This window comes from Eumetopias jubatus, unplaced genomic scaffold (assembly GCF_037043125.1).
Source record: "Eumetopias jubatus isolate StellerSeaLion01/CBP00866 unplaced genomic scaffold, mEumJub1_p1.0 scaffold_5, whole genome shotgun sequence".
NCBI classification, from domain to species: Eukaryota; Metazoa; Chordata; class Mammalia; order Carnivora; family Otariidae; genus Eumetopias; species Eumetopias jubatus.
The window spans coordinates 92,275,911-92,291,304 of record NW_028274811.1 but is presented as its reverse complement, the minus strand read 5'-3'; the positions used below and the strand labels follow the sequence as shown (position 1 = coordinate 92,291,304).

Sequence of the window (15,394 nt, the reverse complement as noted above, 5' to 3'; positions counted from 1 at the left end):
TGTTCTGTCTTCCAGATAATTTATTGTTTGTAATCAACTCCATCAAGCAAGAGATTGTAAACCGAGTACAGAATCCAAGAGAGGAGAGAGGACCCAACATGGGGCAGAAGCTTGAAATGCTCATTAAAGATACTCTTGGTAAGAAGAATATTGGATAAATTCATAACAGTAACGTGTAGTGTAAGATATATGATTTAAGGAGATAGTAAACATTCTTTTAAGGAAAAACTCAGATGTTCTTATTGTAGTTGCTCTTCTTTCCAAGTTGTTTTGTCTTTTGAGATTTTGCATTCATAAACATGTATTGCTGGTTACCACAATTTGTTATTTAGACTTCATCACTGAACTGTTTTACTGCTTAGGAAAGATGAACTTCTAGCAACTTTAACCTTTAATGGGAAAAATAAAGATTCAACTGTCAAGCCTGCAATTTATACTTTGGTAGAGGTTCTTATGTATATGTTTTACTCAGTAATACAGTTCACAGGATTCTAATAAACTTAATTATCTTTTTTCCCTGAACAGAATATATATCATGGGGAGGAAGAGAGGCAGAGCACTACGTGACAGGGAGCAGAGAGGTAGCTAAGGTAGACATGAGAATTCTAGAGGTGTAAGAGCTTAGCTGCCATAAGAGCAGATTGCCTTACAGATGAGTAGCATCCCAAGGACATTGCAGCATAGTGCAATCCATCAAAACCCTGAAGCTCATAAAATTGGCTTGGCTGTTTTATATATTCTTTGTTTCGCAATATTTATTCTAGGACTGTCTTTAAAAACTGGTTCTTATGTAGTCATTATGTAGAGTGGCATACTTCGGTTACCTGAGAATTTTCTTCCAGTTCATTTTTCCCCAGGATGCTGTGTATTGAATCAGGTCACTTAAAGGAATTAGAGCTTACTTTTTAAATAATTATTTAGTTACTTACCTGAATTTTAGGGTAACAAACACTATAAATTGTTCTAATTTTTTAAAATTGTAAATATCTTGGAATTTTTTTGCATTTCTGTTAAGACAATTTTTCTTACTTCCAGTTACTATAAATTCATTCATCAAAGTTTCTTCAATGCTTACTATATGCCAGGTGTTGGGGGATACAGGGATGAATAATAGATTTGGTCACTACTCTTAGGAAGCTTGTAGTCTAAAAATGGAAGACAAAGAATAAACGGGAAAGAATAACAAACTGTGGCAATTGCTGTGAGGAAATCAAGATGTTTAGATGGAGTAGAGTGAGCAACAGTTTATTTCTGTTTACAGAGAAATACTTCTCACAGCTACCAAAATGATTGCATTTTCTTTAATTAAAGATAAATACACATTGAATGCTTCCATGCACTTAGTAAGTTTCTCATGTCTTTGCAATTACTAGTTTCTCTTGTCAGCATTGTGTTCATACCGGATGTGAAATATTCTAGTGTTTTTGAAGGGCAATTTGGAATCATTAATAAAATTAGCAATGCACATAGATTTTGACAAAACAGTTTCATGACTTGACAACATTCATGTTTGAAGGCCAAAAGGAGAAGATTTAAAGGAGAGATCAAAAGCCTGGAAAGGATTCCTTAGGTGTTAGGAAGGGATAAACAGCTAACATTTATGGGTACTTACTGTGATCCAGTACCTGTCTGTTAAGGTTGGTTAGTTATCTACTTTCACAGTTCTGTGAAGGAGGTATTATTTTGATTTTACAAATGAGGAATTAGAAACACAGCAAGGTATTAAAGTAACTTGCCATAAGTCATACAATCAATAAATGGCCGAACCAGGCATAGAAGTAAGTTCTTTGAGTTCCCGTGCTCACAGTACCCCCACATCACTTAGCCCTATCATCTAACACCCATCTCTGTGGTATTTGACCTGAGTAGTTCACATGTGGCCCGCTAATCGCTTCATCCAGTAGGCTTACTTGAGAATTTCCCTTTCTTGACATTATTTGTAACATTTGACACTTTTGAGCATTTATCTTCATTCTTGAAACATTTTCTTTATTTTAAGGTACCTTAGATCTGCATGCCTTGTTTCCTATCTTTTTACCAAAAAAAGGCTAGGTTTCTCTGTGGCTCTAGCAATAGCCACTGGTCTAAAAATTAAAATCATGTTTTCAAAAAACAAAAGCTTGTTTATTATAGTGGTTAAAATCAGAGTATTTGAAATCCGTTTTAGATTGAACTCCTGGCCCCCTGCCACTTAACTACATGAGGACACTAGGGAAATGACTTCACTTCTCTCAACCTAATTTTACTCATCTGTAAAATATGGACAGTGGGTGTATTAAATGGGAAGAGTGCATATAAAGCACTTAGCACCCTGCTGAGCACATAAATTCCTCAATACTCAATAAATACTAGTTGTAGATGTTACCATATTACATCTTCACCATTTAGATTTTTTTAAAGTCTTATTTCCACCTTGTTCCTGTAATCCATCATTCATATTTTAGAAAATTGAAGATTTTTGTTCATGACAAAGCCAATTAAAATTACTCAAATGCTTAAGTTGTATGTTCACAACATAGTATTAACTTGATTATTTGTGATATAATTGACTAACAAAATAGATACAATTTTTCTATTTTAGTATTCCAAATGGTATGGTATTTCAGTGATTATTTCTTATCAGTAGTTAATTCTTTTTGCTAAGCGTTGGGAAATGACTTACAAATAGTGACCAGGTAAGTTCATAGAATACTAAAATGAATTGAATATGCAATTATTATATATACAGAATAACTTTTTCAAAAGTAGAGTTGTAAATATATATCAAAATAGAGTACATACAAAGTGAAACAAAACTAAGGACAGTATATTTATACAAAAAATTAACACTATGAAAGGTCAAAAGTCTATTTTGAACAAAACTGTATTTATATGGAGAAAAATCTTAGTCAAAGAGTAGTTCCTAAATATCAATACTTTTCCTAAACAACCAGTTACTTTTTACCTCTACATAGATTAATTCAGTACCCAAATATGGGAAGTCCTGGTGAATTTGCTTGACTTTTTCTTCAAATGGATTGATGCTATTTTAATATTGTATTTTTTTCAGTGTATTTCTGTCTTTCATGTTCTTTAAAATCATTTTCAGTTCCTTTATTAGGTAGAGGGAGGAACTTAACACTACAAGTAAAGATTCTTTTTACCTTTTCAATTTTAAATGTAAAGACCTTGTAATTTGATAAGTTTGTATATTCTCTTTACATCCAAAAAGTCAGTTTTACCAGATCCAAAATCCTTGACTCACATTTTCTTTCCTTACTTTAAATATGTTTCTCCATTTTTCTTTTGGCATAAAGTGTTGCTATTAAAAAGCTAATAATTGCCCCCACCAAAAAAAGCTAATAGTTGCCTAACTTTTTTGCCTTATAACTCATTTGCTGTTTTTGTCAGTGTCAACAGGATTTTTTCTTTTTCTTTAATTCCCAGTAATTTCACTAAACTTTGTCTTGGGTTTGGTCATTTTAGGTTGAAAGTCTCATGTGTGCACTTTGCTCTTTCAGTATGTAGTTCAGATATTTTTAGTATTTGACCTGTTTCCTTGCTTTGGTTTTGTTTTTTTAAGCTGGGCATGGACCCCAATGCAGGGCTTGAACTCACGACCCTGAGATCAAGACCTGAGCTGAGATCAAGAGTTGGACGTTTAACTGACTGACCTACCAAGGCGCCCCCTTGCTTTGTTTTTTGTTGTTGCTGTTGTTCAGGGACTTACTATTTGTGGGTTGGATCTTCTTTGCCTATCTTTAGTATTTTCTGAGGTAAATTCACTTTTGATCAACCTTTTTATCTCTTAATTTCCTTTTTCTTTCATTTTATTTTTTTAAAGATTTTATGTATTTATTTGACAGAGAAACACAGTGAGAGAGGGAACACAAACAGGGGGAGTGGGAGAGGGAGAAGCAGGCTTCCCGCCGAGCAGGGAGCCCGATGTGGGGCTCGATCCCAAGACCCCGGGATCATGACCTGAGCTGAAGGCAGATGCTTAACGACTGAGCCACCCAGGCGCCCTGCACCTCCGTTTCTTTTAAAAGCATTATTGTTGTGTTTATTTGCTGCTCTTATAGTTCTTTTCGTTTTGTCTTTTTTTTAAATTCTTATTTAAATTCAATTTAGTTAACATATACTGTATTATCAGTTTCAGGCATAGGATTTAGTGATAGAACTGATGCATCAAGTGTCCTTCTTAATGCCCATCACCCAATTACCCCATCCCCCCACCCACCTCCCCTCCAGCAACCCTCACTTTGTTTCCTAGAGTTCAGCGTCTCTTATGGTTTGCCTCCCTCTCTATTTTCATCTTATTTTTTTTTCTTCCCTTCCACTATGTTCATCTGTTTTGTTTCTTAAATTCCACATATGAGTTGAAATCATATGGTATTTGTCTTTCTCTGACTGACATTTCGCTTAGCATAATACCCTCTAGTTCCAGCTATATTGTTGCAAATGGCAAGATTTCATTCTTTTTGATGGCTGAGTAATATTCCATTGTGTATATGTGTGTGGGTATAACACACACACACACACACACACACACACACACATCTTCTTTATCTGTTCATCTGTCGATGGACATGTGGGCTCTTTCCATATTTTGGCTATTATGGACATGACTGCTATAAACATTGGGGTGTATGTGCCACTTGGAATCACTATGTGTGTATCCTTTGGATAAATACCCAGTAGTGCAATTGCTGAGTGGTAGCATAGCTCTATTTTTAACTTTCTGAAGAACCTCCATGCTGTTTTCCAGAGTGGCTGCACCATTTTGCATTCCCACCAACAGTGTAAGAGGGTTCCCCTCTCTACATCCTCACCAACATCTGTTGTTTCCTGAGTTGTTCATTTTAGCCATTTTGACCGGTGTGAAGTGATATCTTAATTGTGGTTTTGATTTGTAGTTCCCTGATGCCAAGTGATGTTGAGCATTTTTTCATGTGTTTGTTGGCCATTTGTATGTCTTCTTTGGAGAAATGTCTGTTCATGTCTTCTGCCCATTTCTTGACTGGGTTGTTTTTTGGGTGTTGAGTGTGATAAATTCTTTACAGATTTTGGATACTAGCCCTTTATCTGATAAGATATTTGCAAATATCTTCTCCCATTCCATAGGTTGCCATTTTCTTTTAGTTTTGTCTTAATTTCAGGAATTAATTTTTTCTTCCAATTCTTTTCTGAGTTTTTCTATTTCTGATTTTTGTTCTTTCATGTAACATTTTCTTTAATGTCTTTTTGTTCATTTTGAAAATCATTGAATTCATTTTGAAATAATAGTGGGTTGTGACCATTTAAGATAATAATAGTAGGATATGGTCATTTGTGGTCATATCTTTCAGGCACACTTTCATTGTTTGTAGGAATCTTTTCTTTTATCTTACAATAACTTTTTTTATCCGTTCGAAAGAGAGAACACGAGCAGGGTGTGGGCAGAGGGAGAGGGAGAAGCAGACTCCCTGCTGAGCAGGGAACCCAGCACGGGCTCCCAGGACTCTGAGATCATGACCAGAGCTGAAGGTAGATGCTTAATCGACTGAGCCATCCAGGCACTCCCACTTACAATAACTTCATGGGATTTTTGACTTTAATACATGTAAAACTGTTTTTTCTAAACCTTGAAAAGAAAGTTCAGGATTGCTTTCCTAACTTCAAATTTTAGTTAGAGTCAAAACTATGTTTTGTATTAACTGAAAACAGAGGACCCTAAAACTATGTTTTGTATTTATTTATGAGATGGTCATTCAATCCAGCCTGAGAAAGGGACACAGGAGAGGAGCAGGAAGAAAGTTTACCCTAGAGAAACGGAGTCACCACATGCCACAAGGGAGCCACATGGAGGGAGCAATAAGGGAGAGGGTTCAACAAAGCAAGTTAGGGAGGGGACAGAGAGAACGAGTGGGAGAAAAACAAAGGTACCTGTGGACAAGTGCCTTTATTGGAGTTAGTGGTGATGTTCCAAAGCAGAAGGTGTGAGGGGATTTCTTTGGTACATTTGTATGTCACTAGCCCACAGTCAAGAAGAGGAACTTGGGGCAGGCAGGTGCACATGGCAGCTTGCTTTCTGAAATTTCTTGGTCTGTGCTCCTCTCCCATTTTATCTGGACCATCTTTCTTTCATACCTGTTGTTCCTATCTTGCCCAGTTTTGATTCTTACCAGTCCTGCCTCCTGTCCTGCAAGGGAGTCCTGGTTGGTCAGTTTTTAGTTCACAGAGCTAGAATGCTCTAGCCCCTCAACATCTTACTGTGGGCTTCTCACATTCACCTTCAGCTGTTCTCAGGTTGGTCTCCTGGGGCTTCCAGTGAGTAACCTGTTGGCTGTTCTTGACTTCTTTTGTTCTCAGGTACATTAATCCCCTTGACTCATCCTGCACAAATATTGGTAATGTTAATGCCATACGGGTCTTGTAGCTTTTGGTAGTTTGTTTCCACCCTTTTGAATTTTGGAGTTTGTGGAGATACGTTGTCATTTGTTAATGTTTTCCATGGGTTTATGGTTTTTCTATTTAATGTCTGTTTTTATATGGGGCATTGAGGAGATTAAAAATCTATGCTGCCAAACAATAATCTTTCCAGAATTCCTTTCTGGAGGACTTTAAATAAATTGGAGTTTCTTTTTCTTAAAGATTTGATAGAATGCTCTTTGAAACTATCTCGTCCAGTGTGTTTTTGTGATTAACTCTTTGAAAACTTTCTCTGTGTCCTCTATGATAATTTGTATATCAGATTACAAGCTCTTTTGGAGTCAGTTTGATTTGTATATTCCTAGAAAATTATCCACTTCCTCCATGCCCTCAAATTTATTAAAATTGTCTTTGTTTTTTTAATAGCCTCTGTATCAGTGGTTAGTGCTTCATTTACATTTCTTACTTTATGTCTACTGTGTTTGCCTTCACTTCTTGCATTGGTTAATTATAGGTGGTTCTACTTTCCCCCAAAGAACCAGCTCTTGAATTCATCAGTTCTTCTAATTTCTTCAGTTAGATGCTTAGTTCACTTCTTTTTTTATTTTTTCTTGTTCATTAATGTAATTAAAAACCTTTGAAATTTCTCCTGAGAACTGCTTTAGCTATATGTCATAAATTCTGATATGTCTTACTTGTTTTCTGAATACTTTGAAATTTTAGGTTTGATTTACTCTCTGGCCCAAGAATTGTTTGAGAGAGATTTAAAATTTTCCAGAAGGTAGACATTATTATTTTCTAGTTTTGTTATTAACTTCTCCTTTTTTTGTGATTTATTAAGATTTTTTTTTTTTAGCAACCCGGGGTGCCTGGGCGGCTCAGTCGTTGGGCATCTGCCTTCAGCTCGGGTCATGATCCCAGGGTCCTGGGATCGAGCCCCGCATCAGGCTCCCTGCTCCACGGGAGGCCGGCTTCTCCGTCTCCCACTCCCCCTGCTTGTGTTCCCTCTCTTGCTGTGTCTTTCTCTGTCAAATAAATAAAATCTTAAAAAAGATTTTTTTTTAGCGTCCCAACATGGTTACATTTATTTACATTTGTTATGTTTATTACAGCCTAATTAAATGTTCTGTGGACATTGAAAAGTAGATATATTTTCTGTTTTATGTTAAGACTCCATTGTATGTTGATTAGGTAATATTAATTGGGTATTTTTTTCCTTTTTATTTTTGGAGAAGATGTCCATTTACTCTTTGTAAAACTGAGAAAGTCCCTGCTAATGTGTTTCAATTTTTTCTCATATTTTCCGTGGTTTTGCTTGAATGCTGGAGGGCTTGAATAGGATTCCTTACTGCTAGATCTTCATTACGGATCAAAGTCTTTATCATTGTGAAGCATACTTCTTCAGTCTTCTTTGTGACTTTCTCTGATTCAGTCCTGTCTGGTACTGCAGTCATGAATGCAGCTTTCTTATTTATACTTGCTGAGTATACCTGTGCCTACCCTTTCATTTTCAGTGTTTCTGAATCACTTTATACTAGATACATCTCTTTTAAAAACATTTAAGTTAAAATTTAATTTTGATAAGTAGCGTATAAAATTAACTTTTAGATTTTTATACATAGCATAAAGTTGGATTTTATTAGTCAGACAGACTGGAGTTTTTCTTTAATAGGTGAGTTTAGGTAATTTTTTATTTATTGATACATGTCTGATTTTAGTTTTGTCATCAGAAGATGTTAGGCTTTGTTCATGTGGCTTTTTCCTTTTTATATCACTCATTGTATGATCCATTATTATAGTTGCAGTTTTGTATGTGTTCTATGATAATTTGTAAGCTCTTCATTTTTTACTTGTCAGTTGAATTTTTAACTAGAACATAATATGTTTAATTTTTTTCCCTTAACTTTTCATTTAAGATTTCAATCCTATAAGAAAAATCGAAATGGTACATGAACATCTGCTTATCATTCAACTAGATTCACCAGTTGTTAATATTTTGCTGCATTTGCTTTATTTTTGTCTGTATCTACATATTTTTATTCCTGAGTATTTGAAGGTAACTTCTAAACAAATCCTTCATCCCTAGCTACTTCAGCATGTGTTTCTCAAGAACAAGGACATTTTCTTACTTAGGCACAATACCAGTATCACACCCAAGTACTTCAACACTATTATAATATCTATATGGAGTCCATATTTAAACTTCCCCAGTTGTCTTAATAATGTCCTTTATAGCCTTTTTGTATGTTTGTTAAAGATCATGCATTGCATTTATTTATATCTTTTTGCCCCCTTTAATCTAGATTAGTCTACCAGCCTTTTTTTTTTTTCCATGAAAAATTCAGGTAGTTGATCTTATAAAATGTCCCAACATCTGGAGTTAGACATCTGTTTCCTCCTGACTAGATGCAGTTAAATTTTCTTGGCAAGAATCATCATAGGTGATTATCCTTCTCATTCCATCACTCAAGAGGTACATATTATCAGTTTGTCTCATTATTGGTCATGCTACATTTAATCACATGGCTGAGGTAGCATCAGTTCTGTGTTTGTTACAGTATCTTTTGACTTCTTCCTATGGGCAGTGACTAGATATTTTTCTATTTCCATCTCATTTTAATCATTTATTTTCTCATTACTTTTAAAACATGCTTATACTTCTGTTATTTGACTTACTGATTTGAAGTATCTTTTGACCTCAGCTGTAGAAGATGAGGAAGATGAAAAATTCAAATTATACTACCTCCCACCTTTTTTCCTCTTCTCTTCTAACTTTGTTTATTCATTCACTTTTCTTTAAAATGAAGAAAAGGAAACATAAACTTAATACAATAGTTATAAAAATGACTGAAAACATCCTTCAGGTCAGTGTTTTCAGTTGTGTGGGTAAAGCCCACCCATGGGACGCACTGTGGCTAGAGCAGTCGGAAGAGACTGGCTGGGAAAACGGCGAACATGGTCAGTTTGGTAACAATGCTTGTTGACAGGTGTGGGGTTTGGGTTTGGACTATTATTTGGACTATTGCTACTTGTCATCTACCACACTTTAAAATGTTGATTAACCATTCTTTATTCTTGGTTTGATCTTTCTAATTTAAAAATTGTAAGCTCTAATCTGATGAGTAGAATTAATTTCTGGATTGCAGTAGTAAGCAGCTGAGTACTTGGCTGGGACCAGTATCAAGCAGGAGGCCACCCCTGACCCTCAGATCTGCCTACTCCTCACCTTCCTTTTATGCCTTCTCCATTTCTGTGCCTAAGTGTGCCTTATTTCTTTTTCCTCAGGTCTCCCAGTTGCTGGACAAACCTCAGAATTTGTTAACCAAGTGTTAGAGAAGACTGCAGAAGGCAATCCCACTGGAGGCCTTGTAGGACTAAGGATACCAACATCAAAAGTGTAATCAGCTTCATTGGACCACTGGTCAGAAATGTCTGTGTTTGTCGCGTTATTCATTGTAAATTTTCATTCTGTTTTGCATGTCAGTTTAGCATTATGTAAACATTTACGATTAGGTTACATTGTTTTAAGAACTAAGTAGCATAAGTGAAGCATGATCCAAAATACTTGATTATTGCATTTTCAGAGCATAAACCATGGTTAAAACTGCTACTGGCATCAGAATTGAAACTCACACATTTAAGTAAATATTTGTTCAGGTACAGATTGCAAAAATCTGTTAAAGTAAAACATTTGGGAGGAGCGAAATTAGTAAATGCCAAATATTGTGGCAGGTTTATGCTCTGAACCACACACAAAAAATTGAGGAAGCATTTTTTTAAACAGTCAGTTTAGATTGTTTTTAGAATTATTCCTTTTGTTCTAATTTTCCACAACCATTAATCTCACTTGTACATGGCACAACCCAGCACTCATGCCCATGTGCCATATTAGAAGTTCATTTTCCGAGCTCAATATGGTATATATAAATAATATATAAATATATATATAATGTCTGTGCAAGTAAGAAAAAAAAGCATATTCTTTGTGCCTTGTATTTTGGGGAAACTATAAAACTGGTAATATTTTGTATGATGAAAACCCTAATGAGGAAACACAAGATATATAGATGGAAAAATTATGGGGTTTAAATGTTTTTTTGTTCCAACTCTTTTTCAAATTTTTTGAATGTATATAGGACTATGTTGAAATGTAGATATATGCCACAGAGTCTGTGTATTGTATAAAAAACAAAACAAAAAACAAACAAAAAAAAGATGGCTCTAGAAAACTCCTATTTCGGTACTTGACCGGAAGAAGACAAATACTTGCACATTATTGCGATTGTTTTATTTTTTGTACCAAAGACAAATGCAACTGATATGGCAAACTGCCAGTCTAAGTAAAGTTTTGCACAGCTTACATGATACTGTATGAATGTATGAAAAAAAAGGAGAAAAAAAAAAGAAAAACGAAAAGGTCAGGGTTAGGGATCTTACTGAACTGTGAATTTTATTTCTGTTTGGGTCCAATTATCTACAGAAGGAGCATCCACACACACAAATATTATTTTGCTGTTCCTCTAGTTCGCTTCCATAGTAGATAAGTTGGTGGCCATTTAGATGTCTGTAAGTCTTTTTATTTCTGCACTTGTTGTAGGAAATTTTAATATATTTCATTTTAGTAAGCTATTGGTAAAATAGTTTTTGACCTTGAAAATTAAAAAGTTTATTTAGCTTATTGTAGTATACTTCCACCAAACAACCAAAATACAGATTATTTTTATTGTATTATGTATATATATATATGTAAAGAAAGAAAAAAGCTAAAAATATCTAATTCTTTAGTTGCCACTTTTCCAATTGATGTATTATTGTGCATGTAATATTTTCAAAGATCAACACAAGCTTAAAACAAAAAAAACAATTTATAGATTTTTATATTTTTGTACAGGTATTTTCAAACTAGCTTCTTCAAACTTACATGTGACTTCTTCTATAGTTTCTAGAACTGAGAAATATTAACACATTTAGTTTTTAGGTGCTCTTTTTTGCTCACATAGAACAGCTTCATTAGTCAGTGTTTTAACTGTGTTAAAGCTTTACCTCTTGATGAGAAATTTCTTGTGTCAAGGCAGCATTATAAACCTTCCCCACAGATCTTTCCATTCTGTCTCTCTTACTGTTTGATTCTCAAATCTTGTGTTTTGAACTCTGAAAACTGGTGGCATAAAAACTATACTTTTAAGAAGATCCTATCTAGCCAGAAAAAAATACCAAAAATTTCAGATCTAGCTGCTGGGAAATTATCTATTTCTCCAACTGTTTCTCCATTACCCCCTGGAGAATTTATTCCTTAATTATATTTTGTCCTAATAGTGTGTTTCTTTTTCTTCTACTTTATCCCCTTTCCCTCCCACCCCCCCCCACTTGTAAGCCATAGCATCTGAAGCTATAGCTTATAAAGTTTGATTCTAAAACACACAGTAACAACTGAACAATGTTGCTTATATGCTTCTTTGACATCATGAAAAGGAAACTCCTAGAAGGATTGTCTTAACACCTTAGCTGAACTGTGATGCACAAGATTTTCCTGTGTGCTTGGTGGAAACACACCTGGTTTTAGTGCATTCATGCTAAACAGATGATAAGCTCAGAGCTAATGGTTTAAAAGAATGTAAGCTCGTTGTTTAAAGTTTTTCCTTTTTAGATGGGAGAAGGCAAAGCACAGGCTTATAACTTAGGAGTATATGAAGTTTTGGCAGAGTGTGTTTAGTAAATTGAAACATGTTCCAAAATGTGGCAGTTTTGCAATCAGGTGAAAATCACTTCATGATAGAGATTCAGCTGATGAGGTTTATAAAATTGCCCCTTTCTAGCTGCTCTGTTCGGAATTCTGGTTTTTGATACTTTTTTCCTATCTGCAAACCAGAATTTGATTTTTTGGTCTTGCATTTCAAAAAAAGAAAAAAAAAGACTTTGAATCTGTTTAGTAGATTCCATATCCTTGCATTTCAGTGTTTTATATGTACTACTTAAGTTAAATAGTTAAAAGCTTTTAAATAGTTGAGCTTTTTAATGTTGACACTTTATTTTGTACCTATTTATATATGTATGTATATCTTAGAAAAGCACTTTGTTAAAAAAAAATTGCATTTTATATGATTCCTGCCATTTGCTGCTAAATCTGGGCTGGTCAGAATGCTGCAGCGATACTTGATCTAAATAAAAACCTGGCAGTAAAATGTAGAGTGAAAGTTAAATCCTCTTGCTGTTTTAACTTTATCATAAAGATGACATAGGCAAGCTGTGCAGCTTTACATTTTAACCAGGGGACTCTGTGGCATTTAAAACCGTCTAGAAATGGTTGTACTTTAATGCCAGTAATAATCTGCTTCCTCTATTGTCATTAAAATATATACGTTTAGTGTATCACACAAACAAATCTTATAAGGGTAACGTAAAAACCCCAACAATTGTACATGTTCTGTTTTTGAAAATTGTGGCATGTATTTTTGGGTGAAGATCATTAGAGAAGAGCTCTCTAAAGGTTTTCTGTGTTCATACATGGTATACAGATAGCTCATAATGAAGTCCAGAATCTTACTTTAAGTGAAGGCATTGTGAATTCACCTCAAATAAACCCATTGTTCCAAAAGCAATTATAAACTTTGACTCTAGTACTACTATGATTTAAAAAAAATACAAAAAACGTTCTTCCTTGTTTCAGATACACTGGATTCTTTATAGAGTTTGTCTCCATATGAAAGCATGCTGTCCAGTTGTTCTTGTTAAGATCTCGTCTGAGTTTTGAATTGGGTGCCACACTTTTTCAGTCAATATGATGGCTTGTTCTACTGTACCATGTATGATTCTTGTCCTTTCCTATATCCTTCACGACAGATTATGATGTGGCTTTATATTGTGCCTTACTTGTACATTTAAACTTAACGTCTTCATTCCCTTCCACTCCTAAATCTTTCACTTTGACCTTTTTGGTAAGAGAATCAGAGCAATTATAAAAACATCATGAAGGATTTCAGATGGGTATGGTTTCCAATTCCCTCTCTTTATAGTTATTTTATATTTGTATGAAAGACCAGTTTTGAATGGTCTTTAAATATGAGAGGGAAAGACTAGCAGTAATTTCACTACATCCCTTGTTTCTGACTTTCATGAATTTGTCCTACATCTTCTTTCTGATGCTTGACTTGATTTGCTCCTTAGCAATAGTCTGCATTTAAAGAAAGGTGTGTTCAGTTCATCAGCTTGAAATTGACTATTTCATCTTTCCAGAATTTTTTAGGAGAAGAATACTCGTTTTGTTTGTTTTATAAAACAGATGACAAGTCTCTTTAAAAGAAACAGAAGTACAGTACTTTTGAAATACAATGCTGTTAGTTTGGATTTCTTTTTTTTATATATAATATTCATACAATTATCTGATGTTTGCCTTCATTAATAAAGCTGTTAGTTTATTCACCAAAATGTCAAGAATGGATGTGCTTTTCTTTATTCCATACATTTAAAAATATTTTAGCTGCTAAGATTTAGTTAACTTTCTAAGAAATTCAAGTTGCCTTCAGCAGGAATTAACAAAAGCTTATGTTCCCTTTCTTTATATAGTCTTCCTACAATTCTGTTCAAGTATTTTCTAATTAATTATGTAAGAGAATGTTAGCATCTCTCCAAATCTTGAAACTTGAATTTTGAGAATGCATTGAATTATGCTTTCAGTGTTAAAGTAAAAGGTTTCAATTATCCTTCTAGTGAAGTCTATTGTGGAATACCATTTCCCATGGAACTGAGGCCATTTCCACAACTTTGCACAGAATTGCAGTCTTGTTCTTCCCTTGGATCATGACAAATAAGTCTCACACAGTGCCGTAATACTTGTGGATTCTTTTGTAATCTTTGTAATCTTAATAAGGGCATTATGAGAAGATGACTCCATGTTTTTTTAATATTTCAAACACATTGGGATGTAACAATGAATGTCAACTGTAGGAATGGTTGTTTCGTTTTAAGGAATAAGCATGTTGGGGAAAGATGATGAAAATGTACTACTGACAGTTTTACACTTCCATAGGCAAGTGGGATTATGTGTTGAAGCATAATCCTCATGCTTAGTAAACTGACCGAAAATTGTAGAAATTACACCTAGGAACTGAATTATGCCAAATTGCCATTTTTCTTTAGAAAAGAGAGGTTAGGGTGTAGTAGTGAGGGAGTAGAACCTTAAAACTACTTCCAAATAGTATTTTGGAATTGAAGACTTGGTGACTAGAGAAGAACATCAGAGTTGGGTATTTCAGTGTGCCAAGTTTGGGTGAACTAGGTTTGCCTCTTTCATAACAATGTAAACACAATGGTGTAGTTAATTAAATTCTGGGTGGATGGGAGCGGGACTGATTACTGTGTCTTGCCCTTCGCCCTTTGTTTTTTTCGGAACCAAATAACAGAAATGTGTATGTGTGTACTGTATCTGCCTTTCCACCACATTTTTATGACACTGTATTCCACTGCCTGCTTTTTTTTTTTTTACTTTCTTTCCCTGGGATTTGTCCTATAACTTAGCATTTGTGATTAACAGTGATACTAGGGCTGACCGCACATAAGAAGTCACAAGAGAAGAGCGGAAGGGCAAGAATTCAGAGCATTTGTTCATACGATGTGGCAACCTCTTTTGCATAGTGGCGTAGGATCCTGTTTGTAATGCTATCATAAATATTCTGTAGTTTTGTTTCCCCATTCCCCCAACTGGAGCTATGAAACTTTTTATTGGATTCAGTCTTGTCTTTTGTCTAGAAAGAATTTTATCTTGTTGACGCATGAGCTGTTTAAAAATTATTCTATTAAATGTTGGTTAATAGTTGTGCAGTTTTTCTTTTCAGAAGAAAAGGCAATTCAAATGTTGCCTTTGTTTTCTGTCACCTTCCAACCCCTCAGCACTTCTAGTCAGATACAGATTCATCAGTGTATGCAACATCCTTTGTAATTTAAAATAAAAAAAGATGAAAAGGTTTTGAATTGTTTGCCTCATGTTTTCGCCCCTTCTCTGTTGCTT

At 34.7% G+C, this 15,394-nt stretch overlaps 1 protein-coding gene across 4 annotated transcripts in view; it reads left to right on the top strand.

The window, feature by feature from the left end:
* The window catches only part of CREBRF (CREB3 regulatory factor), a 55,515-nt gene extending 40,158 nt beyond the window's left edge, over positions 1-15,357 (top strand). For all 4 annotated transcript variants that reach the window (XM_028102847.2, XM_028102844.2, XM_028102846.2 and 1 more), the window contains 2 exons: positions 16-138; positions 9,676-15,357. In XM_028102847.2, the coding sequence (XP_027958648.1) occupies positions 16-138; positions 9,676-9,791 (239 nt within the window). In that variant the 3' untranslated portion in view covers positions 9,792-15,357. The remainder of the gene's footprint in view (positions 1-15; positions 139-9,675) is intronic.
* The last annotated feature ends 37 nt before the right edge of the window (positions 15,358-15,394 follow it).